This window comes from Aspergillus puulaauensis, chromosome 3 (genome assembly GCF_016861865.1).
Source record: "Aspergillus puulaauensis MK2 DNA, chromosome 3, nearly complete sequence".
Lineage (NCBI taxonomy): Eukaryota > Fungi > Ascomycota > Eurotiomycetes > Eurotiales > Aspergillaceae > Aspergillus > Aspergillus puulaauensis.
In genome coordinates this window covers 2,213,146-2,240,390 of record NC_054859.1, presented here as the reverse complement: position 1 = coordinate 2,240,390, position 27,245 = coordinate 2,213,146, and the positions used below count along the sequence as shown (strand labels likewise).

Below are 27,245 nucleotides of genomic sequence, written 5' to 3'. Positions count from 1 at the left end.
CTCTCCCCTCCCACCCGCAAGAGTCCGCTTTCTTGCACCGAATCTCTCATTAGGCAATTACCTTGGGTTCATCTTCTTGACTGCTATCGTCACATATAAATTTTCACCAACGACCTCAGATCAAATGATCGCGTCTCCTAGATGACCTTCCCTCCCCCTCCCCCTTCCTCCCAATCGTCGATTGCTTCTGGCACCGATAAGTCTTCTTCGACCAGGCCTACACGGTCACAGCAATCTCCCTGGGGTCCGCCCGTGTCGCAGTCGAGTGTTCGTCGGGGGTTGACACCACTTGCGACCAACCTCTCCAACCCCTCTGTTCCTGCCCGCGGCCCATCTCAGACGAATAGCCCTGGCCCCGGGGCTTCAACTTCATCCCCTCTCACCACTTCGTTTTCCGCCGTCTTGGGTTCCTCACGGGGTTATCCGCTTGGCCGGAACGTACCATCACCAGCCTCCACACCCGGTCCTTTCGCCTCCTACCAATCTGGCTCGCAGCAACCTCAGCAACTGCCCGGTCAATCTCTCTCTTCCCCCAAAATCAGAGCCCATACCCCGTCCTCAGGGTCACATCTGGCTTCCGCAGCGGGCTCCGTTGCAGGTGGTGGAGGCTCCGGGGGAGGTGGAGGTGGGACGGGCTCTTCCAGAGGCGCAACCTTCTCTCCGCTGCTGTCCGGAACAACCGTGAATTCACCGACCGGATTTCCGTCAGATAAACCGGGGTCCGCAGCGGCTCACGGAAGCCAGTCATCTCTGGCGAAGATATCCATTGCTCAGGTGTTCTTGTTATTAGACTCTATTACGGAGAAAGAGGGCCGCGAGAAGTGGGAAACAAAAGCTGCTCAAATCCACAAAGTAAGTTTGTATGCGCTTTAATGCATTTTAGTCACGTGCTAATTTTCTACTAGCTGGTCGAGTCAAACGGAATGGAGGTCTTTTCGAAGTACTTTCGGCGCCTTCTCACAGGCAATGCCCCTCAGATCTTTCCGGGTCTCAACAAATCAGTAGAAAATGCAGGAAACTACCCGCTTTTGGTCCAGGAGATGCAGAAGGTCTCCCAGGATATAGAGCAAGCGCAAAAGATTGCGGAGACTGTCGACGCATCAGAAGGCGATATCTTCCGTGACTTTGACCTTTCAACCTTCCTGGATCATTTTAAGCTCGATCCTATCGTCAAAGTTGCTTTGGCTTTGACTTTCAAGACTGCAACTAAGTCTGGCCTACGTGTCAAAGGTATGTCGGCTATGTTGTGCTCATTCAAGGTCTGATTTCTGACGTTTTCTTTCGCCTAGCCGATGCCATACTTGCCAACTCGGTTACTCCTTTTCTACAAAGTCTAGCGACCCCATCGGATGTATCGAAAGACTTCACCAATTCGTTTATCGGGATTACAATCGAGCGTTTTATACTATACCCCCCTCGCAATTTCAGCGATGAGGTGAAGGCTAAACTGGTGTATGCTGCAAATCTGCGATATCAAACATTAGGGGTGGATTTACCCTTTGAGGTGGCATCCGCCTTGCAGATGTTTAACTTTGTCAATCCAAAGTTTACATTGATACGCCAACTTCATTCCAAGGGCCCAAGAGCAACATCAAGCACCGATGCTGTAAACGAGGTTGTTGCTACGGCTGGGCCAGACTGTTGGGGTGAAGAGCATATTGCAGCTGCCCTGCTTTTCCTGGTCCTCTCGCAGTATTGGCGCGAGTTCTCCATAGAGACTTATCTTGCGGCTGTTCAATCTCACTATGGCGACAAACAGATCAACTGGGCGCTAACCTTCCGAAATTTTGACCGCGACGGTCTGAGGTTGGATGTGCGTCAATTTGCGAAATTGTATGCGGTGCTCTTGCCTCTAGCTGCAGAGGATTCGACACTTGATATCCAAAAACTGTGGGGTGGCGATTGGGAACACCGTGAAACCCAAATGTCATTCTTGACTGCGTTCATCGTCTCGCGAACCGATGCTTCGCAAATACCTAATCTCCGTGCCACCTTCCCTCCTGACTTCTTCTCCGATGGGCCCGAGCTTGTCCGTTTGCAAGGCGAACGTGCAGCAAAATCTCCTCTCCGGTCTCTGGACGCCATGAAAGCTATTTTTGATTTAGCTTTGTTCTCACAAGCTGCGTGGGCTGCGACGGAAAGTCAACTGCTCATTAAAGCCGTCGTGCAGTACGACCTCCCCGTTTTCTTGTGCTCAGCTTTAGCTTTACCCCAGCCGTGGACCAGTGTTCAACAGAGTTTCATCCTTCGGACTCTTGTTGTTTTCATCACGAAGCAAGAAGATGGATATCAGCTGGCCCTCCATGGTGCATGGCGCCAGGATAAGCAATGGGTCGCGGAGCAACTATTTGCCATGTTTACTCAAGATCCCACCTCGACCGCAGCGATATATGAACATGCCATTGAGTATAACTGGTTGGATTATCTTCTTGGATACACAAATGGCCTTGCCATGGATCTTGCGTGTTACGCCCATCGGAAGGGGCCGTTTGATTTGGAGCAGTGGGTTCGCAACGCTGCCTCCAAAGGTCTCATGGATATGGGCAGTCTGTTGTCCAAGTTCCTTCGCATTAAGGCTGAAGATGAGCTTCATGTTCAAAGAAGGGAACAGCCTGCCCCTCAGATGGTCAGCCTCTCAGTCAAAACAGTTTTTACGCTGCTGTCCGTCCTAGAAGAATACGTTGGAGACCGCGAAAACCTTACCCCGGTGCAACGCGTCTGCATCCAAACTTACCCTAGGTTGATTAACTACGGTGAAGGATTTGATGACATTATTGATGCTAACGGCGAAGCTGGAAACTCTTTACCCGAGCCGGTTGACAAGAAAATGCAAGAGCTGTTCGGCAAAATGTACCACGAGGAGCTTTCTTTGAGAGAAATTCTTGAGCTCATGAGGAGATACAAATCCTCCCGTGAACCCCCAGAGCAGGATTTGTTTGCCTGTATGGTCCATGGTCTCATCGACGAATATCATTGTTACCATGAGTATCCATTAGAGGCACTGACAAAAACCGCTGTTATGTTCGGTGGTATCATCAACTTCCGCCTGGTTGACGGTATAACTTTGAAAGTGGGGTTGGGCATGATCTTGGAAGCGGTACGAGAACATGGTGTGCATGACCCAATGTACAAGTTTGGTGTTGAAGCTATCGAACAATTGATCAACCGTCTTCCGGAATGGGCCGGATTTTGTCATTTGTTACTTCAGATCCCCAGTTTGCAGGGCACACCGATCTTTCAAAAAGCCGAGGATGTGCTTCGTGAACAAGGAAGCCAAGTTCAAAACGAAAATGGACGACAGGAAAGTACTGTTGGCGGATCGATTACGAACGGCAATGTCGATGAGCCTGCACCGGCTGATGGTGTGAACCGCAAGTTCGTTTCCATATATGTCGACCCACCTCTCCGGCCAGAGCTTTATCAAGAGCCAAACGAAGAGGTTCAGGACAAAATATTGTTTGTCCTGAACAATGTATCGGAGCAGAACATTGATGAGAAATTGCGCGACCTCACGGACGTCCTTGAGGATCCGCATCATCAATGGTTCGCTTCGTATTTAGTGGAAGAACGTGCTAAGTTGCAGCCTAACTTCCAACAATTGTACCTTGACCTTCTGGACCGAATCGACGATAGGGTGCTGTGGGTTGAGGTCCTTAGGGAGACATACGCTAGCACGTCAAAGCTACTGAATTCCGAAGCAACATTGGGGTCGTCCACAGAGAGGAGTCACCTCAAGAACCTGGGTTCTTGGCTTGGATCCTTGACTATCGCAAAGGATAAGCCGATCAAGCACAAAAACGTCTACTTCAAGGGGCTTCTCTTGGAAGGTTATGATAGTCAGCGCCTGACAATTGTGATCCCATTCACCTGCAAAGTACTCGTCCAAGCTACTAGATCTACCGTCTTCAAACCCCCAAATCCGTGGTTAATGGACATCATCGCACTGTTGATGGAGCTTTACCACTTTGCGGAGCTAAAGCTTAACCTGAAGTTTGAGATTGAGGTTTTGTGCAAGGATCTTGAGATCGATCACAAAACTATCGAGCCCTCTGTTATCATTCGTGATCGTTCAGCCAACATTGAGGATGCGTTGTCAACAGCAAATATTCCTGAAGGGCTGGAAGCGTTTGAGGATATGACTCTCACCAGCATCAGCCAGGGCATCCGCAATGAAAGACTGTCCCCAGCTGCTATCATGTCAACACTTCCCAGCTTGGACAAGATTTTGGTGCTGCCATCATCTGCAAGTAGCATGGTTGATCCAAATATCCTTCGACAAATTGTGCACACTGCTGTGGAGCGTGCGATTGCCGAGATCATTACTCCTGTTGTAGAACGGTCTGTCACCATTGCTTCGATCTCTACCGTTCAGTTGGTTTCAAAAGATTTTGCCATGGAGCCAGATGAGGAGAAGTTCCGACATGCGGCTGGCAATATGGTTAGGCAGCTTGCTGGTAGCTTGGCCCTCGTAACTTGCAAGGAGCCATTGAAAGTCAGCATGACCAACTATATTCGAATGATTCAGCAGGAGTACTCTGACCAGCCAATGCCCGAGGGACTGATTTTGATGTGCGTCAACGATAACCTCGACGCTGCTTGCGGTATAGTCGAGAAGGCAGCTGAAGAAAAGTCGCTTCCTGAAATTGAAAAGGTTATTGAACCTCAACTGGAAGCTCGCAGGCGCCATCGTGCTGCTCGTCCTACCGAACCATTCATTGATCCTTCCATGACCCGTTGGGGACTCTTTATCCCTGAGCCTTACCGCCAAACTACAGGTGGTCTGAACAAGGAGCAGTTAGCGATCTATGAGGAGTTCGCCCGTCAATCTCGTGGCCCAGGAGCAGTCCATGCTCAGAACGTCTCCACTGATTCTGGGCGACAACTCCCTGACGTTCTTCAGGAGCCTTACCCACCGATTCCGAATCTCTCCACCCCTGCAGAGCAGCCCGCTGTCCCCCACAGAACACCACAGCCTCAGCAAGATACCCGACTGCAACAGTCTGCTCTGGTAGGAGCGTCATCTCAACTTAACGGTTTCCTTGAAACGCAAAACCCGCGTGAAAGAGTGGACAGCCTTGTTTCCGACCTTCTGCAGGTGGCTCACAGTGCCACTGAAGAGCATGTCAAAGACCTCGGCCGCGACAGCACTGTTCTCCAGGAGTACAACCAGGCATTGCGCTCCATTGTAGCATCGCCAGATGGTGAGGAGGTCGCCCGATTGACAGCGCTTAAGGCATGCACCAGCCTTTACTCGCAAGCTCAAGGCACCTTAGAAATCGAAGTGCTTGTGCACCTGCTGGCAAAGCTATGTGACATGTCTGCCATAGTCGCTCGCTATACTTGGACCGTGTTGTCCGAAGTGGAGGATGACCATATGTTCAACGTTCCAGTCACTGTGGCTCTTGTAGATGCCGGACTTTTGGATATTCGCCGCGTCGACATGATCCTCACCAGACTCATACTCCAAAAGAACACTGCGGCTATAGAGGTCCTAGCTGACCTGATGGACCAGATCTTGTTCAACGAGGAACCCTCCGCTTTAAGATCCGATTTCTCCGGCAGTCTTGAGGCAATGAGTAAATGGCTCGCAGAAGATCCGGGTCTTGCACCGGCAAACGAGATCATCAAGAAACTACGGGAATCTGGAATCCCTGAAGTTGTGAACCCACTCCTGTCCGACAAAGCTCGATCAAAACGGGATCAGATGGAGTATATCTTCACTGAGTGGATTGGAATCTACAAGGCGCCGGGCGCTATTGATCGCACATACTATTCTTTCTTAAAGGATTTGCATGAGAGAGAAGTGATGGCGAATCAGGAAGATTCTGCTCTCTTCTTCCGGCTCAGCATCGACATCTCGGTTGCGATGTTCGAACACGAGTCTCAGAACCCAAGTGGCAGCCTGGATGAGGCTTTCCTTTACATCGACGCTCTTGCTAAGTTGGTCGTCCTGCTTGTCAAATTCCAGGGCGAGGGAACCGGCCCCGTGAAGACTAGCAAGTCCGTCTACTTCAACTCCATTCTCTCCGTCCTGGTCCTGGTCCTAAACCACCATCAAGTGATGAGGGGAGAGGCGTTCAATCAGAGAGTCTTCTTCAGATTGTTCTCAAGCATTCTTTGTGAATACTCAATGAGTGGTCTGCAGCACAGCGATCAACACCAGGAGATGATGTTCACTCTGTCCAACAAGCTGCTGTCTCTTCAGCCCAAGTATTACCCTACATTCGTCTATGGGTGGTTCTCCTTGGTCGCCCATCGGTTCTTCATGTCCAGCATGCTCAATATGCCGGATCGAGCGGGCTGGGGTTCCTACTGTGAGATTATGCAAGCGCAGCTGTCCTACATCGGCGAACAGTTGAAGCCAGCGACCATCTCTCTTGTTGCTAAGGATCTATACAAGGGCGTGCTTCGTATTCTGCTGATCCTCCACCATGACTTCCCCGAGTTCGTTGCCGAAAACCACTTTCAATTCTGCAATGTCATCCCTGTCCACTGCGCCCAGCTACGCAATCTTGTCCTCAGCGCTTACCCGTCCTCGTTCCAAAAACTTCCTGATCCTTTCAGAGAAGGCCTCAAAGTCGAGCGTCTAGAGGAAATGCGGGAGCCACCGAGGATTGCAGGTGACACCGCCGCCCCGCTTCAACGTGCCGGTATTAAGAACGTTGTTGATAATGCCCTTCAGGATAACAACGCGTTAGACTCGGTCATCCAGCAGATTTGCAATGCCATTTACAGTCCAGAGAGCAAAGAGTTGGGTCTTTTCTATGATCCAATCAATGTCAATGTTACTCTGCTCAACGCACTGGCGCTTTATATTGGCCAGGGTGCAGTAACTGTCGACGCGTCGAAGGGTAATATCCGTGCAGCATTCGAGAGCTCGCCTCATTCAGAGTTGTTAGAGAAGCTCGCAAAGACTCTGCAGCCCGAAGCCCGCTACTACTTTTTGAGCGCGATGGCAAACCAACTTCGCTACCCCAACAGCCATACATACTTCTTTAGTTTTGCGATTCTGCGCCTTTTTGGTACGGACTCCTCGGAGCAAGACGAGTCAGATATTCGCCAGCAGATTATTCGCGTGCTCCTGGAACGCCTTATTGTTCACCGTCCTCACCCTTGGGGGTTGATCATCACCCTCCAGGAGCTGCTTCAAAATAGGAGCTATGCCTTCTTCAACCTCCCGTTTATTCAGGCTGCGCCGGAGGTGAGTATCCAACACTGTTCACTTGGCTGAAGTATATGCTAATTGTTTCCCGTTCAGATTGGCCGCCTGTTTGATGCTCTCCTACAACACATCCAACAACAAAGCCCTAGGGCAATGACTTAAGCGACACAACGATATCAGTTGCGAGCCTTTCTGCTTTAGCCGGATACACTATCATACAATAAACGACGTATCTATCTTTCGCGGCGTGATGAAACGCCGCTCATGACACGAAGTGCTAAAATCTGGAGCATGGTAGTGGGATATACGACATGAGACCCCTTCTTGCTCTGCTTTATGTTTGTTTTCTATTTTACCATCATTTCTCGGCTGGGATACTGGGAGGGATACGCATTTTAGGACGTGGTTGCATGTTCCAAGCTTATATTTTGTTTTCCTTTCTATATTTTATTTTCTCTTCTCTTGGTGTCTTACCATTGCTACAGCCTGTATGGTGGTCTGTAACGATAAGCTATAAAACATGGTCTTAATGAGTTCTGATCTGCATTATAATGGAATTGGGTGTTATTGGGAACTTATAAGTGGCATGGATTTTTATATTCTGCCGTATTATTATAATTCTAGTATTCTTAAGTTCGGAGATGCACCTCGGGAGCTTCCGTCGGAATCTTATCAGCGCCGGTGACGTACATTATTTTCGGCCAAGCCCAAGCTCGTCCTCTTTCTCCCTACTTTACCCCCGCTACCACTCGGCCTTGCCTCACGGCCTTACCGACGACATTATGGATTCAGATAGCTCATCGGACGAGGGCCCAGATATTGGCCCTTCGTTTACTGCGAAAGCGACTGTGACAACCCCCACCCCGCAATTCGTCCCCAGGACCTGGAACTAACGGGTAAACACTGAACATTCAGAAATCGCTGCTGGAGCCTCTACGTCCCCTGGTTTCGAAAAATGCCCTAACCGCATATTTGGGGACTTTTCTATTCATTGCGACTGCTATATTCATGATATTTGTGTCGATTTTCGCTTACGGGATATTCTACTACAACTTCATCCCGCAGGTCGGGCTGGAGCGCATTGTTCATCTGCAATTCGGGTTGGTCGGACCCTACCGATAATCATTATAGTTAGAGAAGCGCCTTTCGCGGCTAACTAATGCTGTTCTCATAGCGATGGGCATCCTTGGGGAACTGCGGTCCTTGATTCGGGCCTAGTATCCTCCCAACCTTACGATGTGCACGTGGAAGTTGAGCTTCCCCGAACACCCTCAAACCTAGACACTGGGAACTTTATGCTAGATCTCACGCTTTTTTCACATTCTTCTACGTCCGCGCAGACTGGCGAGAACACCACCGCGCCGCCAATTTCTCGCTCTCGTCGACCCGCGATCCTGACTTATACCTCCCCGCTGATCGATATCGCCTCGAAGATCTCGTTCATGCCTTTATATGTTCTAGGCTGGAAGCAGGAAACGGAACGACTGGTGGTGCGGATGATGGAGGGTGTTGAATTCTCGCGCGGTGCTCACAACATACCTGAGACCTTGCGTTTGGAGCTCAATAGCAAAGAAGAGATGCAGGTTTACTCGGCCAAGGTAACGTTCAGGACTAGGTTTACGGGGATACGGTATGCATTCCTGGGTTTGCTCCTGACTTTCGAGTACGTCTATCTGATGAATTCCCAGGTGGATTATGTACCAGTGGAGGATGCCATCTTTCTTCATCTTCAGCTTCATGTTCTGGGCTGTCTCTATGTTCTCTTTCTCCCTCTGCTGGGTTACCCTCGCCTGTTTGTTTAATACAGGTGTGAAGGAAGAAGAAGAGGAGGAAGACGAGAACAGAGTCAAGACAGAGGATGAGAGTAAAAATGAGCCCACGATCAAGGAGGAGCCTTCCGAAAAGCTCGAACTCCCGGAGGCCGAATATAGCTCCGAACTTTCAGAAAGGGAGCCCGAGACAGAATCAGATGATGAATTGGGTCATGATACGCATCGTAAAGACCAAATAATGGCCCCAGAGTCAGGGCCGCCCTCGGAGGCTGCAGGCTCTGGAACGGCGACAGAAAACGCCGAGGCTTCAGGGATCCAGCGGCGACGGAGCCGTCTATTTAGGGAGGAGCAACCATAGCTTAGCTTCCAAGAGTATAATACGAAATGTAATGTTTACCTTTTAGTAAAATCATGTCATTCGGGGTCTAGATGGTGTCTTTCCGACAACTGTTTGTCATAATATTCGGATTCGTACCCGACGGCTATCGATAACAGGTGGGGAGGATTCCACCTCCTCAGTCTCTTCGTCGGTACTTTCTGTCTTCCGCATCCTCTCTATCCATTCTCCTCCCGCTTCTCCATATTTGCACCCAATGCATATCCTGGTGAGTTGGATCTGATTCTTGTTTTTGTCACTCAACTCACAACCCTTTCCTTCCCAGGTTGCCAACGATGACGGCCCTCCGTCGAACGAGTCGTCCCCCTACATCCACTCATTCGTCCACACGCTACAATCTGCGGGGCACACTGTCTCTGTAGTCCTCCCCCATCAACAGCGATCATGGATCGGTAAAGCCCATCTGATCGGGGCCGCTGTCAAGCCAACCTACTTCCGGCCCGGCACACTGCACGAAGACGACGGCACAACCCACGACTATCCTCGCGGCTTCATTCGCGAGGACGACAACGACCCTGATGGCGACGAATGGATTCTGATCAACTCTACGCCGGCCAGTTGCGTGCAGATTGGTCTTTATCATTACTTTCAAGACCGTGGGCCCGTAGACCTTGTTGTTTCCGGCCCGAACTATGGGCGTAACACAACGGCGCTTTTTGCGATGTCGAGCGGGACAATCGGTGCCGCAATGGAGGGTGCCGCGTGCGGGAAACGCTCAATTGCTCTATCGTATGCCTTTAGCTCACGCAACCACGACCCTGTCATAATTGCGGAGGCCTCTCGGCACTCGGTAAGGGTAATCGAGCACCTTGCGAAGAACTGGGATGAGGGCGTCGACCTGTATACTGTGAATGTGCCACTAGAACCCGGCGTCAGTGAAAGCAAGGTCATGTACACGGAGATGCTTGACAACAGGTGGTCGTCTGGGAGCTGCTTCGACGCGGTTGATGCTGAGGTACCGGTCGAGAACCCTGACCAGCGGGAGCAGACACTGCGCGATCAGGAGGAGAAATTGGGAGCGAACCCCAATGCCGATGTTACTGTTAAGTCTGGGAAACGGTCACGGATCCCTCATAAACACTTTATCTGGGCTCCAAAGTTCACCGATGTCTACCGAAGTGTGGAGGAAAGTAGCCCTGGAAATGACGGCTGGACTGTCAAGGAGGGAATGACGAGGTATGCTTGCTCAGATCCATCAGCTGTTTTTGCTCTGCGATAACTCTTCGCTAACATCCATATACAGTGTTACCCCGCTCAAAGCCAACTTCATGCATACACCCGGTATCAAAGGGGAGATTAAGCTGTGAGTGGAATTCGGAGAGCAGTTTTTGTCTAGACGACCGCTTAGAGCTTATACCTTGCACTTTCCTTTTGTTTGTCACGCGGCGTTTCGTTCCATTTGTGGATCTGTCCATGCTCTCATGCCCCTAGCCTATATTATTTGGACAGCGGTGGTCTGATAGTTCTATATCGCGTAGATCGGATAATGATGAGCCTTCCCTATACTCAATAGTGGACTGCGACGATCCCTACGTCCAGGAACTGGTCGAAAAGGCCCTCCAATCTCGTATGGGAAGCCGCTACCGGCCACTATCATCCATATCAGACCTTCCTTCCCGGTCCGCCCCCGTGTTCCAATACCGCGAGTACGAACGTTTGGATTTTGAGCACGCCATGATGAATCCGACAACATCTCTCACAAACGCCTATATTATCCGCAAGGCCTTGATTCGGAAACACTACCTCACAAACACCGTCGCTAACTGGGTAACCAAGCACCCCGATAGTGTGCTAGCCAAACACGTCAAGGCCTCCGTTGACTTCGAGCTTGATTACGCCGAATTTCTTGACGACGCTCTTCTTGAGGCATACGAGCTGCGCGAGAGTCTAGAAAAGAATGAGTCGAGGCCGGACTCGGAGAAGGAGTGGTGGATCCTCAAGCCAGGCATGAGTGATCGAGGGCAAGGAATTCGGTTGTTCAATAGCGAGGACCAGCTTCGTGAGATCTTCGAGGAATGGGAGGTTGATACGGATGATGAGGACGAGGATGAAAACGACGAAGAGCAAGATAATGACGATACCGATAATGCTAAAAATGGTGTAGTAACTTCCCAGCTCCGCCACTTCATCGCTCAACCCTATATCGACCCACCTCTCCTCCTGCCCTCCTTGAACAATCGCAAGTTTCACATACGGACATACGTCCTCGCCACCGGCGCTCTAAAAGTCTACGTCTTCAAGGAGATGCTCGCTCTCTTCGCGTCAAAACAATACGTTTCCCCCACGTCCTCCTCGGAAGACTCAGAAGATCCAGTAGCCGACCTAACCCGCCACCTAACAAACACCTGCTTCCAAGATAAATCCGTCCCGGAGTCCGAAACAGTCCGCCGGTTCTGGAACCTCCCGTACGACCCGCTACCCAATTCTAAATTGAGCCCGACCTGGAAGGAGGATATCTACGAACAGATTTGCAGCGTCACGGGCGAGCTATTCACCGCTGCTGCGCGTGGAATGATGATCCATTTCCAGACAGTGCCCAATGCTTTTGAGGTCTTTGGGGTGGATTTCCTGGTTGATGAGGGCGGTTCAGTGTGGTTGCTGGAGGTGAATGCGTTCCCGGACTTTGGACAGACGGGTGAAGAGTTGAGGGATATTGTTGTTGGGGGGTTGTTCGGGGGCGTGGTTGATGTTGCTGTGGATGAGTTTTTTGGTGGTGACGGCGAGAAAAAGAATGGTCAGGGTGATAATGGGATGAGGTTGGTTGCAGATTTGGATCTTGGGAGAAAAAATTAGGTACTTGACTTGTGGTACCAAAAAAAAGCATGAAGGGGCGTTGTACAGGAATCAGGTATATACTAAAAGTTTGTATAGATAGATCGATGTTTGATCGGTAAATATGCTCTGGTTCTTCAGTCGTGTATTATAATGATTTCTGTCTCTCTTCTCTGATATAAATATCATAACCAGAATATCACAAATTACGACTCATCAACCAAACCTCTGCTTCGCTAACGTCTTCAACCAGCCAATTGTCTCTTCCTCCTTCTCCCGGTATTGCTTTACCCTCTCCTCCCGTTCTGCCGTTCTCGCACGCAGTATCTCCTCCCTCCGGATCTCCCGCTCATTCTTCTTCCTCTTCTCCCTCTCCTTATCCGCTTTGATAGCATCTAGATCGTTCTCGCCAGAGCCCATGAGCTCGGACTCAGGTGCGGCATCGGTAGGTGAGCCGCCTCTCCGGGATTCAGCAAAGGCTCGATGAGACGCAGCCGCCTCGCGTCGCTTTTCCATGCGGCGTTCATGCGTCCCTGGTTCGGCACGGGGCGCAACCTCGTCTTCCATGTGGCGAAGCTCGGATTTGTGTGTCCGGACTTCTGCTCGATGGTGTTGGCGCTCATCGTATCGGTCTGCCATGGCATCTTCTGCAGCAGTCTCTGTACAGAGTGGTGTTAGCTTGGAGATTATTCAATTGATCAATTGACTCGGAAGACTGGGCGTGTTGTGTGAAAACGTACCCTTCCGCAATTCTAGATCTTGCATGGTCGGTATCGCGGGCCCTGGAGCTCGCCCACCACCTCGACTCGATAATTCAGACTGAGGCATGGGACCGTATTCGTCATCGTCGTCGTCATCATCATCATCATTGGGCCCTTCCTCTTCATCGGCACCAGCGCTAGGTACAATGGCCTGATGTTTTTCTACTTTCGCATCCTGATACGAATCCGCAGGTCCAGGCGCAGACGCAGCAGCACTCCGTGCCTTCTCTAGTGTAGCAGCGTCATACCACCCCTCAGCCAATTCTCCACGGTTCCTAATATGTCAGCCCCTCATCTTATAACACACAACGTACATCAAAACCGATTATACATCCGCAAGCGAAGAACAAAGCCCGGGTATCTATCTATCTTTCTTACCATTTCCCCACAAAACTCTTCCATCGTCCTTTCACTTCATCCGCGCCCAGATCTTCGAGGAAAATCCCCTTCTGGATATCAAGGTACATAGCGAACATGGGCTCGAAGAGTTCCAGGTCGCGCTTTGAGAGCTCTCGCGCTCCGAATGGGAGGGTTATTGCGACTCGGGTTTCGGGCTCGGCACGGCGGTCGCGGTCGTGGCCGCGGCGATGAGAGTGATGTCCATGTCCATGTCTATGCCTATGGCGACGTTCGCGATCACGATCGTGGTCATCACGGCGGCGGCGTTTGCTATGTTCGTGGGGTCTTGACGGGGATCGTGAGCGGGTGCGCGAGGGGGAGTTTGATCTTCGTGGGGTTGGAGACTTGGTGGGCGGCATGGTATTTTCTTTCCGGTCCAATTTATTCTATTCCTGGTCGTTTATTGCCCTTTCCGGGGGTTGAGGGTTGGTTGATTGGGGTGTTGGAAAGGTAGAGAGCAGTGACCGGAGATGCCAAGGATTGGAGCTCCGGTCCATCACATGCTCATCGCTCCAGTCAGTTCGACTGGGACGCTCTGGACTGAATACAGTAGTCGGTCTCGTGCGATACTTATATAGATCATTTCTTACGCCTGGACATTTACAATATGACTGATCACAAGCTCAATATCTTCTGGTTTCATTTAATCGATAACTCCGCCATGGTGAGAATAACTGACATACATGAAGAAGTATAGAGAATACACAAAAGAACTCTACATAATATGCATAAAGTGGATAAGAATGACAATTAGCATAATTAGCTGGCGGGCGCGCTCGACTGGTTGTTGGTAGATTCTTCACTAGCAGGCTCGACGGAGGGAGATGCGGGCTTGGATCGGTTTGCGGCGGCCAACTGCCAGGCGGGAATTGAGGGTGATTTGCTGAATCGTGACAGGGGGTTGTTAGCGTCGGTGCTCGGAGTCTGGGTCGCTTGTGCTGCTCCAGAGGCGGTTTCAGTTTGGGGTGTAGCGGGGGTAGCGGCGTTGCTGGCTGGCAGGGCTGAGCTTGCAGGAAGAGCTGAAGATGAAGTGGACTCAGAGGTACTAGCCGCAGTGGTATCAGGCACCTTCGCGGTGACCGGCGAGGACGCAGCACCTCCGCCAAGTCTATTACCCAGAAGTGTCTTCAAGCTCCTTAATTCAGTCCCGAGTTCCCGTAGGCGGTTCTCGTTGCCTTCTCGGGCACCTTCAAGCGCCTTTGGAATGGCATCCTTTAGTGCATTAACCTCATCATTGATACGACGAGTCTCATCATCTCGCCGTCGCGAAGCAGTTTTCAAGTCGGCAACCAGCGTTTCTATGTCTCGCAAGGTAACGTCCAATTTTTCGGTACGGGCTTCTTCGGCCGTCTTTAGCGCGGCGGTATCCGTGGAGAGCTGTTCAATCAAAGCGAAGGCCCGAGAAAACTGCTCATCGATATTTTGCTTGTCCTGCTCCAATTGCGGTGGAGTCGGCGGTGCGATGAGAGGCGAAATGTATCGCTGATTCCGTCAGAAGCTGAAAAGCTTAACGAATTAAGTGCACCTACCTTTGCTACAAAGTAAAGGCCATAACCAACTCCTCCCATGACTGTAGCCATTATAAACCAGTCGCGCCAGTCCCGTTTCGGCGGCCTAGATGTCCAACATTAGCTCCCTCGCTCCTCCATGGTTTTTAGGTTCAACTCACTCGGGGGGAGGAGGTTGCCACTGGCCATATGGAGGATAGCCATATCCTTGTGGTGGTGGAGGGGGAGGCTGGTAGACCGCTTGCTGTGGTGGGGATTGATACCCCGATGCTGCTGACGATGCTGCAGCGGCCACTGACGGGTCCTCGCCGGCGCGAGCGAGAGCTACATCTATCTCTTCTTTTGTGAGGTTCTTCGATTGTAGGAAAGATACTCTCTTCTCAATCGGAGCCGAGGCGACAGACGGGTCCTGCAGGACTGTTTGAGAGAAACAAGGGTGTCAGTATGTTTTATCCGGTCTTAATGGAAAAGCGATTTGAGCACGCACATGTCACCTATAAAGCACCCGTCAGGTCAGCTCCGCATTTCATGGGGGGCTGGGGGTCAAGACTTACAGCAGAGGAGATCAACTCCTCGCGAACCATGATGATTGATCCTGCAACTGGTTCCTATGTATGCAAGAGGATGTCCGTAGATTGGAAGAGGAGGAGGAAAGAGAATGGGGGAAATGGAGAAGCAGGAGAGGCCGACGACTCATCGGCACCGAAAGCGATGAACCTCGGGACGTCTGCGCGTAATTAGAGCGTTTTTATTACGGCAGCGGTAACAATGCCAGTGGCGGAGACTTTCCCCGGAGTCATGTGATCTGTATCCCGTGCCTGCCGGGTTGTCGCGGCAGAACAGATATTCCGCTTATCGTCGACCGCCTTCTGTTGTTGTGCAGAACGGCAGACGGGGGGGCTCTTGTTTACATTGGGCATCTCAATTATTTACCGTCGCAGTCACTTCTTTCCCACATCACCACCTGGCGATCAGCCATTTTTTTGGGCACCGCTAAATATAGGGTGTTTAGCTAAGGCTAATATTTGTCTTTTTTTTTTTTTGGAATAAACACATCTTGTGCGGGATTCGCTGCGGTCGCAGCTTCCTAATTCATAATGTCGCAAGACACAGGACTTTTCAGTATTAAACGCCCCCGCGAGGTAAATCCAGTGCCGCCCAGTGCTCAATGATGGAGATTTCGCAAAGTAATTGGACTAACTCATAGCTTTTTAGACTCTGGGAAGCGTGCAAAATTACTCATCACTTCCGCAACCCTCGTCAGCCTTGAAGCGCACCAGCTCAATTGGATTCCAAAACCCCCCTTTCACCTCCCAGCACGCGCGCTCGATGTCACTATTAAATTCTGTAGGCCGTCCCCAGCAGCCGAACTTCCAGCGATCATCTTCAGGAGGATTCGGTGCAGATCCCGGGCTCTCATCTGTCAGGCGTTCTGTCTCAAGCAATATCTTCCATGGAGCTGGCGCTGGACGTCCAAGTTTTGCTCCAGGCTCGCTGTCTTCCAATACGGCCTCTCAGAACCTACAAAGACGAAGCAGCGTGTTCTCACGACCTTCTACGGGTGGTGCTATGGGCCATCAGTCATTCTTCACACAAGTCCCATCGGCCGCAGGCGTTCCCAGAGATCCGCGACCTCTTCGCGACAGGTCTTTTCAGGCTCGAATCTCACAGGAGCTTCTAGAGTACCTGACCCATAATAACTTTGAGCTCGAAATGAAGCATTCACTTGGTCAAAACACTCTTCGATCACCAACTCAAAAAGATTTCAACTATATCTTCCAATGGCTGTACCATCGAATCGATCCTGGATACCGGTTCCAGAAAGCCATGGATGCGGAGGTTCCACCAATTTTGAAGCAGCTACGCTACCCATACGAAAAGGGCATCACCAAGTCCCAGATCGCGGCTGTTGGAGGTCAGAATTGGCCTACATTTTTAGGAATGCTACATTGGTTGATGGAAATCGCACAAATGATGGATCGATATGTCCTAGGGGAGTATGATGAGGCGTGTGCGGAAATGGGAGTGGATGTTTCGGGAGATCGGATTATCTTTCGTTTCCTTACAGGTGCCTACCATGACTGGCTACAGGGTGGAGAAGAGGAAGATGACGATGCCGCCGGGCAGAGGCTAGTTCCTCATATCGAGCTCATGGCCCAAGAGTTTGAGAATGGTAACGAGAAATACGTGAACGAAATGACGTCGTTGGATGCTGAGAACCGGTCACTACGCGATCAAATTGAAGAGTTGGAGAAGAATGCCCCGGACATGGCGAAGCTCGACAAGCAATTCAGGATTTTGGAGGACGACAAGAGAAAATTCGAAGACTACATTCAAAATGTGCAAGGCAAGATCGAGAAATACGAAAGTCGCATCAATTTCTTGGAAGAGGAGATCAAGAAGACAGAATCGGAACTGCAAACCGCCGAAGAAGAACGGGCGGGACTTCAGGCTAGCGTTGATCAGCAAGGCCTCACGATTCAGGATATTGACCGCATGAATACCGAAAGGGACCGGCTTCAAAAGAGTCTCGACGACACTATAAATCGGCTGGAAGAGACACATGCACGAGTGATGGCCAAAGAATCCGAAGCAAGCGGGAAACTCGAAGACTTAGAGGAACTTGTCAAGGCCTATAACACGCTTGGATACCAAACCAGCCTTATCCCTTCAACAGCCGTCAACGCTAACGGCCAGGAGTATGAGCTCAGTCTGAACGTGAACGAACGCAGCTTTTCCACGTCACAAATCGGAGGCGTCCCTAGCAGGATCTCCCCTGAAGCCGACAGACTTCTAGCCGAACCTTTCACAGGATATCACCCAGCACACTTGCTGAATTTGGATCTGCGCGGCATGGTTCGCAGCAATCTGCAAACACTCCGGAAAGACATAAACGAGCGAAGAAAGCGTGGCATTGATGCCGACCTGGAGAGACGGAACCTGTTGGACAACATCAAGGAGGCCATGGATGAGAAGCGAAGCGAGGTCGAGGCTTTGGAACATAAGCGACGTACGGCGGAGGAAGAGTTTGAGCGACTCAAGGAAGTGACGACCACCCAGAAACTCGCCTCAGATGCACAGATCGAGAAGATGGAAAAAGAGCTAGCCAAAATGCGAGCCACGATGAGTGAGAGTGTTCAGCTAATGGAGCAGCGTGAAATGAACACCAATATTGAGTACGAGCAGCTTACACTCCGAGCCAATGCGCTCCGGGAAGAGCTGCACACCAATGTGGAAAGCATGTTGAACGACATTATCCGGTTTAAGGTCCATGTACAGAAAGGCTTGGAGGATTACGAAAACTTTATTGTGGACGAAGTGGAACAAGAGCTGGGCGGCGACGGGCAGATGGCCGAAAACGCGCCTCTCTCCACGGAGGAACTTTGAAGCCGAGAAGCTAACCTTCCATGTGTTGCTGAATTCTCTTCATGCTGGACCAACTCACTCGGGACTTTGTCGTTTACGAACTTCCTGGGGGGGGGTAGAGTGCTCGTTTTGACAAAGGTCTACCCTAGTAGCCGGGAAGTTTCTTCGCCTTGCTATCGGGAACATTTGAGTATAGATCGGTGTATTAGCATCTGGGTATTCTTTGGCGCTACCTTGCTGTTTTGCGGACGGAAACTTCTTATGGCGTATTTGAGCCTACTTTATTCCTTTTGATCGCATGCATGCCTGTATGAATTGTTCACGGAGGTTACGGACAGTGTGATACCATTTGTGTTTGGGTTGATAATATATGATTTTGCTTGATTATACAATTCCAGTTCAATGATAACTTTCACGACTACGCCCACATGTCCATACACATGCTCGTCACCATCCAGGTTCCACGCAGACCGAGTCCCAAACCCTCCGTGGTCACCTTTCCGATCACTTGACTGAGCCATCGAGCATGTCCAGGAGAACCAACCCAGCCAACAGCTCATATTTGGTTATACCTCGCCACCTCGGTGGGTATACCATCAATCTCGTCCTTCTCTAATCTTTCTCGGGTCTTTTCTCGCCATGTTCTAGGCCTTAGGCGCGGAAAGGAGCTCGAGGCATGTGTCTTCTCCAGGTAAAGTATATATAGGAAGTTGCGGGATCGATATTCCAGCCTCCATTGTCTAATCCACAGGCATTTTAATTGACCCATTTGCTCTACTTCCGAGGTTCTTGAATCAAGCTCCCGTTACCGATTACCCGCCTTCGAATCACCATGAAGCCCGCTACTATCTTGGGAACCGTCGCTGCCCTTGTCCTGGGAAATGTAATGGGCCAGGTAACCATTGTACGTGCAACACCAGAATAAACATCAACCATTGTGCATTCACTGACAGATGTTTTCAGACAATCCCCGGGCTCCCTGACCTGCCAACTATCTCCATCCCAACGCTTTCGATCCCCAACAGTGTCTCTTTCCCCAATCTTCCAACCATATCTATCCCTACAACGCTCCCGACATGTCTCCCAAATCTGCCAACTACGCTCCCATCAATCACTTGGCCTACTCTCATGGCTACCGAGCCTACCGGTGAGCCGGAAAATGTCAAGAAACCCTCGGTTCAGGGCAGATTCGAGCGGATGCATCCGCGCCAGGTTGCGCGGGCTGACGCTTAGTCGCCAGAATGTCTCTCTCCATCACCTGTTGATGCGTCGAAACTTGCTAGCTGTTGTTCATTGGTGGCTGTATGGGAGGACTCAACAGAATGGTTTACTGTGTTTTTGCCTTTACTTCTAGGACTGCTTAGAGGTAGGGCCTGGATGAAACGATGGGATTTAATGAGATTTTTGTTTTAGGTGCTTCTGAATTCCTGGTTTCAAATAATATCAAGCTCGGCTAGTCCACTGTCTGCTCTGCCCTATAGTCTTGTCAAGTATTTCAACGACAAGACGTTCAACCCATTCGTACCTGGTAAATTAATTCATGCCTGAGGCAACTATATAAATGATAACTGGGAGTCATCACGCCGTTGATTGGTTGCACCCCTGCTGAGTCATCCCGATTTTCAAGGTCCAAAAAAAGCCAAAAGAAATCGAAACGAACAAACCACCCACACCGTTGCGAAAGAACGACGCATTCGATCTTCCCCCTTATTATGCGACTTTACAGACCGTCAGGGTAATCTCTGAACTCCAAAGTCTGTCGCCCATCGAATTCCCCAGGAATGCAACATCTAGTCAACTGTTAGACATGCGCAACAGAGCATCACTCCGACGGCGACACCGAGATTGGACCACCTTACGCTCGCCCATAACTCCTCTGTCGTGTCATGACAAGCTACCTGTATCCAGCCCGCTTCCTGTGTCTGCAGTGCCGGTCTTCCTTGCGTCCTTTCGTCGTCCCGTTCGCCGTCCCGTCTCACGCGTCAACAGCTCCTCGTTCCGGTTGGAGGCTACAATGGAACAGTCAATACTCCGTTGGCGTCAAGCGCCCGGTTAAGGGCCGCGTCTTTAATTCTGGTGTTTTGAAAGCAATTGATCGTCTCAGACCTCCAAAATGGCACGTTCCGCAGTCACAAGGGAAAAGGTTGATGCGCTTCAAAAAGTTGCTCTACGAATACCTTTCCCTGATCTCGCGGGATGCAGCGATGCATCCGGCACGTTCGACCGATGAATGGCCCTCTTTAATGACTAGATATTCATTTACAAGGACTGTCGAATTGGCCCACCATCTCCATACTGCGCGAACGGAACTGAAACGTGACCTTTTAGCGCATCTTGGGTTCAAAGCGAAGAAGTGGTCGACCGTGTACGAGGCACTCAGCAGATTAGCGGATGCGGCGGAGGCAGTTAAGGGGGCTTCTCAACATGGATATGGAGTTATAGAAGACCGGGCCTCAAGTTCGGGACTTTCGCTTGACCAGCTGACTGATAACGATATTTCACCACACCCACAGACGTCGCAAGGCCCGAAGATCATTGGACTTGACCGTTTGGATGCGATTACATACCGCTCACTCGACCAGGATTACTATATGCTGCTTATGGGCCAACTTTGGGCAAGTTTAGGCTCAATAAGCCTTCATGCTGCGGACGGCCCCCCGGCCGAATCTAAGTTGGCTATGTCCATTGTGTACCGCATCCTTGCACGGCTTCACCATTCTGGCCTTGTCTCTGAACGCGTCTACAAGTACGCTACTCCTGATATCCATCAGGCTACATTTCGTCCGCCAGGGATTTATCTACTTTCTTCGCATATTATGGATGTCCTCTCGGATGCGGCCTGGCTAGTGCATGAAGCTGAGGTTGCGGCGGAAGCTGCGGCCGCCGGAAAAGAGGCGCCATTTCTCCCAGCAAAGATCGGTATCAAGGAACTCGGGCACGAGATCTGGTTGGAGTTCATACTCTGGTGCTGCGTTGAGCATGGCCACATCAACGAAGGAGTTTGGCTAACTAACCAATCGATCCGAAAAGGCTGGAACTTTCAGAGCTGGACACCTCTTCTCCGCAACGAAAAATCTCTACGAAACACCAGGATAGACCGAAATATCACAACGTGGCCTTCACCCGATCCAGCAGTCATGAAACCCGAACCGCCCAACCGGGCTGGGGCCCCTTCGCCTTTTCACGGATTAGGTAGACGGACCATCAGTGCCGAAGTTGTTGCAGCATTGTTGGACAATCTACCCAACCTAGCTCATATGGGACTGGGTAACGGAGGCACTCCTGCAAATGAACTCCTCCGCAACATCAGTAATCTCAAATTTGCCATTGTGCCCCGTACGACGTCGAATTCCAAGTTTCTACCGACAACTAAACGAGTTAACTGGCTTATTACCCGTATAATAAATTCTGGCGGGCTGGCCCCGGAGGCTGATCCCCAGCTGTTTGATGGTTTTCTCAAACTAACTCCTCACGTTGTCCCTCCATGGAATAACGATATGTGCCCTGTGGAGGAAAACGTACTTGCGAAACTTCATCCATCACAACTTTACGACGAAACAACAGCCTTCACCGGTTTAATGGCATATAATCTAAGCTATCACTCTTCACAAGGGTTTTGTGGAAATGCCCTGCGCTTGTTTACGATGTTGCAGAATGTGATGGACACATGCAAAATGCGACGTGTTGGTGAATTCTTCTCGTCACAGGTGGAAAACGCTAGTGCAGCCCTACCTTTCCAAGAACTCGACAGCTTTACATTCCCCGGATCCCTCAGCTCGTCAAATCCACAACTCTCTCTCGTCATACTTGCTCACCTATTCGATTTAATCACCACATCGCGGGCGTTTGCATTCGGCGAATGGTTACTATTGTCAAATGATGTTGACGGGCCTACGGTGCCCATAAGCGCATACGGGGATCAGGCTCTAGCACCTTCACTCTTACGATTTGCAGCCGCCACCAAGAACAATCCTATTGGTGAAGCAGTCATACGAGAACTCGTTGAGCCTGTCTCTGTCAACACACTTCGCGCACTTCTGAATTATCGCATCGCAATGCATCATTGGGACGATGCCATCCCGTTACTAAAGTACATGCGCGACCATCGACTCAAATCCTGGTCACATAACAACATCGCCTCCATAGTTGCAGAGATTATTCGCCTTGATCATTCCTTGTCTCTGTATCGACAATCTAATCCTACACATACCACCGCCGGTGGCCTCGAAACGGACCTTGCGGAAGCAAAGAAAATCCTCTACCGCATCTTATTCGGCGAATTCGACGAAATTCCTTGGCGCACACGAAGCGACTCTCGTTTTCAAGCCAATACCCTTATTAGCTTCACGCGCATCTTCCACCACTTGTCCTCTCCATCTCTACACGAAATCCTTGACACTGTTGTCGAACCTGAGCACGCCCCTATGTACCGCCTTCCCTACATCCCTTCTACAGCATTTAACGTCATCCTCTCCGCAGTCGCCGAAACTAAGGGATCTCTAGTTGCCCGCAACATCTACGAGCGCTTCTGTGTGAGCTACACCTCACCGGAAGTCAATCGCACGGTACGAGGCGGCATTACTCGATTCTACACAAAGGCTACGCGAGACTTCCAAAGAGGCGACCCAAACTTCGACGCCAAGTATGCCCGGCATCTCCAGGAGAGATTGGTGTTTCCGAACCCGAATACAGTGAGAATTCTTGCCCAGGCGGCTATTCGGGAGTACGACGCTGCTGTATCTGAGATTAAATCAAAGTCAACCCCAGAGGCCACAACAGCTCACCAATTTAATGATCATTCTGATCATCTCCCACCCATCCCCATCCGAAAAGAAAATCATTCCATTTCAATGCAATCACCATCCCTGGCCCCAGAGCCAAACGTTCTCCCCGGGGAACAAAAAATGTACGCAGAACGAACCCTCATCTTCTGCGCAAAACGCTTCAAAGCTCTCAATATGAACGGCGCTGAAATAGCCCATGAGGTCGGCCAAAAGATCTACACGCGCTACCGAAATTTTAAGAAGGAGAGACGGGAGCGGCGTCGAAAACTAAGGGTCGAGTCGAGGGGGAACGTCTCGTTGAAGACGGCGGTAGCGACACGGGTCTCGAACTGGGTACCTAGAACGAAGAGCGAGATAGCAAAGATGCGGATTGCCGGAGTGGAGAGGAGAGTTAAGAGGGAGAAGATGAAGGGGCCGCGGGATCCTAGGACAAGAAAGGAGCTGAAGAGATACCAGCAAGCAGAGAGAGGGAGAAGAGTATGGCGTGCCAGGGAAAGACAGAGGAGAAGGAAAGAAGTGGAAATGAAGAGAGGTGGGCAGCCTTTAACGAAAGCGGAGATGAGAAGGTTCCGGCGAGCTAAAGGGAGAGAGAGGAAAGAGAAGAGAGAAGAGGAGGAGAGAGAGAAAGAGACGGCAAAACAAGTTGCCCGTCGAGCACTGGCGCGGCCGATCGTTCTTGCTCAGCGTCATCATTGAGACGAACTGGAGATCAACAGAAAGTGTGATCACGAACTAAAACGAAGTTTGAGAAAAGGCCGCTCTTCTCCCGTTTCTGATACGGGGTTCTTAGTCTTCTGGGGGGGCATGTACTATACGATATATATATACCCTGCATTGTACTATATGATGAAATAGAATAGAATAATATTGTATATAATATACCCAGCGAAGCGCAACAAACGCCCTTTGGAGTGAAGGACCTTGTACTCCGTACTAGTTTGAACAATTAGGGCACTGGTCCTACATGTGACTGGCAAATCAGTACGGACTAACTACTACTCGACATCAAGAAGAACAAGCAAGCAGCCTTTAACCATGAAAATAATCTGCCATGCTTAGAATGCGTCGTCCTGGTACTTATATTCCACGATAATCATAATAATAAAGTAGTTACACATACAAGCCAGGTACTTACTAAAAGCACTAATAGTCTATAAAAAGAGAAAAGAAAAAAACGCAGCTAAATACATGCAAGGAACACCTTGACCTCGCCGGCCAGCGGTTTGATATGATATATGATATATAAGAGAACACCTCCCAAAAAGCCTTTCTTTTTTACACAGGAAAAAAGTCATTATATCCCAAACCAGGTGCAAAGAATGAAAAAGGGCCAAAAGTATATCGAAAATATGACATGACAAGAAATAGTTAGACCACAGCCAGATTAATCATCCCAAGGCTCTTCCTCGTTCGAATTTGGGAAGAATGACTGGATGAATTCGCCAGTGATAGGGTCGTAGGGGAAGTACATGTCGTTGGGAGTTCCGGTGGAAGGGGTACCAAGACCGCCGAAGAGGAGGGGGTCATCGCTGCGCGGGATGGTGAAGAAAGGTGCGGTAACCGGGGGTTGTTGGAAATTTGTCGTTGTCGTTGGATCTTGGAAAGGTGGTTGAGGTATTTGCTGGATGCCGTCCGGGTTTGAGAGGTTGAAAACGGGCGTGGTGGAGGATGCAAGAGATGGGAACTGTGTGGCGATTGTAGCGATAGGAGGGTTGGCATTATCCCGTGGAGTTTGTGACTGCGGCTGCTGCTGTTGCGACTGTTGTGTACCGTCGTTGAGATCAGACTGATAATCGGCAGTTGGAATATCGCTCACGTCGAATTTCAGGCCTACGGCGATGCGGCGGAAGTTCCCATCGCATATTTCCCAAGCACGTCTTGAAGCAAGGCTGGACTCGGACATGGCGTGGAGCCAGCGGATTCCCTTCTTCGCAGCCTCGAGGATGTTCTTCTCCTCCTGGGGCATGTGGATGCTACCAAAAGACAGTTCAAGGAGCAGGACGGCGGTAGCTTGCATGAGATAATGTAGGATGCACCACCAAGGGCAGATCTGGTAGATGCGCGAGGCGTCAGGCTCATCGGAGAGCAGACCAATTAGCCGCTCTGCAGCTTCAAGGACTGCCACTGATATCTCGTGACTAAAGGATATCGCTTGATTGGGAGAGTTTGGTGGTCGGACATCGCGGCGACACAAGCAGGGCCGACCCAGTGTGATGCGCGCGCTGTAGTAATGGAAGGCGAGGCAGAGACTCGCTCGGAGCATTTCTGGGCTCTGCTCATCGCCTCTGGTCCAGTTATAAGCTTCAGGGAGATTTGTATACCAACGCTCAACCCTTGTGCGAAGCTCACCAATGCGATTCTCGATCTGGCTCCAAGGTGTCATTATACAATCGAGAGAGTAGACCCGATTAACGATCTCCTGGGTAATAACACCGAGGTCGACGAAGTAAAGGAAGAAAAGGGAGGTGCTCGGTGGTAGGCTTTTCAAGCGCGAGGCGTCTTGGTTTTTCATTGTATTTTGCGCCTCTCGACCGGGCCGTGTATTCATGGGCATCTGCCGAACAAAGCAGCTCGCCAGGCCTGCTTCAACGCGGTTTTGACGAAGCTCTAGGCTACCGAGTAGCTCCGCAATGGCTGGGTCCTGGAACCGGTCCTCATCCACAGGGAGTGGCATCGGTGTCGTGCAAATACCATCCGAGATGCCCGTCATACGTCCAGTCATTATCCCAAGCAAGTGTTCAAATGTGTAAAGACACCACCAAACCCTATATCGAGCTTCCTTAGACGCATCAGGGGTGATTTCGCTAGTGTTCCTGAGGTTCAACCCAAGAGATATTCCGGACCGGAGAGCTAACGATGCAATTCTCCACGCTCTAAAATTTCATCAGTCCAGCTGCGAAAACCTTTGGAAGGCTTGTGAGATGTAAACATACCGATTGATCTGATCGGTTGAAAGTAGGTAAAAAGCCATTAAAGCCTCCACCTGCACCTGCTGGAGATCAGGGTGAGTAAAAATGGAATCACTGTTCATACTCAGAGCTCGGGCCCTAGCCAGGTAAACGAAGTGATCACGGTCATCGCCGCGCCAGGGCGCCTGCATAAGGTGCGCATGGTAGGATGATATGGCAAAAATCAGGTTCAAAATGGCCAGCCATTTATCACCCGGTCGCGCCGAATTATCGAAGAAATTTCTGAACTGCGCAGAAAATAGTGGCCGGCTGATTATGGGGAAAATAGGATGGACTGTATCGAGGTAGTCCTCGAAGAGTTTGTCTGCAAGATTCCGGGGAGGCACCCAATAAAGGTGCACGGGTCCAGGAGGCGTTATGTCCACATCGTCCAAATGATAGTTCACGGAATGGATGGCAAACTTGCGATCTGGCTGGAGTTCGGCTGGACCTGGTAAGTTGCGCGCACGGTGGTCGGTCTCTCTGCCTAATCGTTGCAGCCAAGTAACCTCTGAATTCTTTCCCATGTATCCTGTAGCTCGGGCGTGTGGGCTACGATTCAGATCCTCATCCACACGATCGATCGCATCTAATGACCCAATTGAAGACGGCAGACTTTCCAAATCAGCGTCGGGCACTTCATCAACAGCAGACGCGGAGTTCGTAGACAGCTGGTCGCTTAACGGTTCGTTGCCAGGTTCGGCGTACTAAAAAATCGCAAGTCAGCAAGCGAGGCCACGAAAGGCAAGACGAGCGACACAAACTTTATCAAGAGTATGCTTAATCTGCTCCGACATCCGGCCATCAACAAGTTGGCTGATTTCACGGAGAAGGTTTTCATAGTTATCCGACTTGGCCGAAAGTTGAGCGAGTTCTCTATACCAAGCAACCAACAGTCAGTTATCATGGCGCAAAATATGCGGGGTACCCAGGAAGATAAGATGGGAGACAAACGCTTTCGTTCGCTCGCGCCATGAAACCGGGTAACGACAGTCGACTCTTAATTCCAAACACTGTCTGCAAATGGGGGTGTCACCACTGCATTTCGTTTTGCGCATTCTGCAAGTTTCGCATGCCAAGGGCACACGGCGACTATAACGAGGGGCAGTCCCGGAGCGTTGGCGGGGTATGGCAACTTTGTTGCTACTAGACATTTGCTTTCTCCCGGTAATTGTGGCATTGCGCGGGGGTACTCGTGAGGCTTGTAGTGATGACCCAGGCGGGCCTGGAGGATTAGAGACCGGAACGATGTTGGGATGGCTGTTAGACTGGGCCTGCAAAAGACGTTCGCCGCCCTGTGCATTGCCTCCCGCCTGCGGGAGACCGGACGGCCGTTCCATGGTGTTGATAAGACCTAGATAGGTATCGGATATCTG

The 27,245-nt window shown here is 50.5% G+C and overlaps 9 protein-coding genes across 9 annotated transcripts; 6 read left to right on the top strand and 3 right to left on the bottom strand.

The window, feature by feature from the left end:
• Window positions 1-141: 141 nt before the first annotated feature.
• Window positions 142-7,324, top strand: APUU_30891A (CCR4-NOT core subunit CDC39; the record flags this gene model as incomplete). The annotated part of the gene is made up of 4 exons (XM_041702034.1): window positions 142-852; window positions 906-1,230; window positions 1,290-7,201; window positions 7,259-7,324. The coding sequence occupies 4 exons, from the start codon at window positions 142-144 to the stop codon at window positions 7,322-7,324; spliced, it is 7,014 nt and encodes a 2,337-aa protein (XP_041554860.1).
• A 620-nt stretch (window positions 7,325-7,944) lies between these two features.
• APUU_30890A (seipin) lies at window positions 7,945-9,292 on the top strand (the record flags this gene model as incomplete). Its single annotated transcript, XM_041702033.1, has 4 exons — window positions 7,945-8,010; window positions 8,078-8,262; window positions 8,337-8,792; window positions 8,851-9,292. 4 exons carry the CDS (start codon window positions 7,945-7,947, stop codon window positions 9,290-9,292), a joined length of 1,149 nt encoding a protein of 382 aa, XP_041554859.1.
• Window positions 9,293-9,527: 235 nt separating this feature from the next.
• On the top strand, window positions 9,528-12,124 carry APUU_30889A (putative acid phosphatase; the record flags this gene model as incomplete). The annotated part of the gene is made up of 4 exons (XM_041702032.1): window positions 9,528-9,539; window positions 9,597-10,507; window positions 10,575-10,634; window positions 10,810-12,124. The coding sequence occupies 4 exons, from the start codon at window positions 9,528-9,530 to the stop codon at window positions 12,122-12,124; spliced, it is 2,298 nt and encodes a 765-aa protein (XP_041554858.1).
• Window positions 12,125-12,319: 195 nt separating this feature from the next.
• On the bottom strand, window positions 12,320-13,622 carry APUU_30888S (uncharacterized protein; the record flags this gene model as incomplete). Its single annotated transcript, XM_041702031.1, has 3 exons — window positions 12,320-12,762; window positions 12,844-13,139; window positions 13,243-13,622. 3 exons carry the CDS (start codon window positions 13,620-13,622, stop codon window positions 12,320-12,322), a joined length of 1,119 nt encoding a protein of 372 aa, XP_041554857.1.
• Window positions 13,623-14,022: 400 nt separating this feature from the next.
• pex14 (putative peroxisomal membrane anchor protein (Pex14)) lies at window positions 14,023-15,355 on the bottom strand (the record flags this gene model as incomplete). Its single annotated transcript, XM_041702030.1, has 5 exons — window positions 14,023-14,745; window positions 14,793-14,877; window positions 14,933-15,188; window positions 15,259-15,265; window positions 15,326-15,355. The coding sequence occupies 5 exons, from the start codon at window positions 15,353-15,355 to the stop codon at window positions 14,023-14,025; spliced, it is 1,101 nt and encodes a 366-aa protein (XP_041554856.1).
• Window positions 15,356-15,868: 513 nt separating this feature from the next.
• Window positions 15,869-18,158, top strand: NDC80 (kinetochore-associated Ndc80 complex subunit NDC80; the record flags this gene model as incomplete). The annotated part of the gene is made up of 2 exons (XM_041702028.1): window positions 15,869-15,913; window positions 15,987-18,158. The coding sequence occupies 2 exons, from the start codon at window positions 15,869-15,871 to the stop codon at window positions 18,156-18,158; spliced, it is 2,217 nt and encodes a 738-aa protein (XP_041554855.1).
• Window positions 18,159-18,969: 811 nt separating this feature from the next.
• APUU_30885A (uncharacterized protein) lies at window positions 18,970-19,370 on the top strand (the record flags this gene model as incomplete). Its single annotated transcript, XM_041702027.1, has 2 exons — window positions 18,970-19,041; window positions 19,101-19,370. The coding sequence occupies 2 exons, from the start codon at window positions 18,970-18,972 to the stop codon at window positions 19,368-19,370; spliced, it is 342 nt and encodes a 113-aa protein (XP_041554854.1).
• A 653-nt stretch (window positions 19,371-20,023) lies between these two features.
• Window positions 20,024-23,617, top strand: APUU_30884A (uncharacterized protein; the record flags this gene model as incomplete). The annotated part of the gene is made up of 1 exon (XM_041702026.1): window positions 20,024-23,617. The coding sequence occupies one exon, from the start codon at window positions 20,024-20,026 to the stop codon at window positions 23,615-23,617; it is 3,594 nt and encodes a 1,197-aa protein (XP_041554853.1).
• Window positions 23,618-24,305: 688 nt separating this feature from the next.
• APUU_30883S (uncharacterized protein) lies at window positions 24,306-27,209 on the bottom strand (the record flags this gene model as incomplete). The annotated part of the gene is made up of 4 exons (XM_041702025.1): window positions 24,306-25,794; window positions 25,855-26,576; window positions 26,634-26,745; window positions 26,824-27,209. The coding sequence occupies 4 exons, from the start codon at window positions 27,207-27,209 to the stop codon at window positions 24,306-24,308; spliced, it is 2,709 nt and encodes a 902-aa protein (XP_041554852.1).
• Window positions 27,210-27,245: the final 36 nt, after the last annotated feature.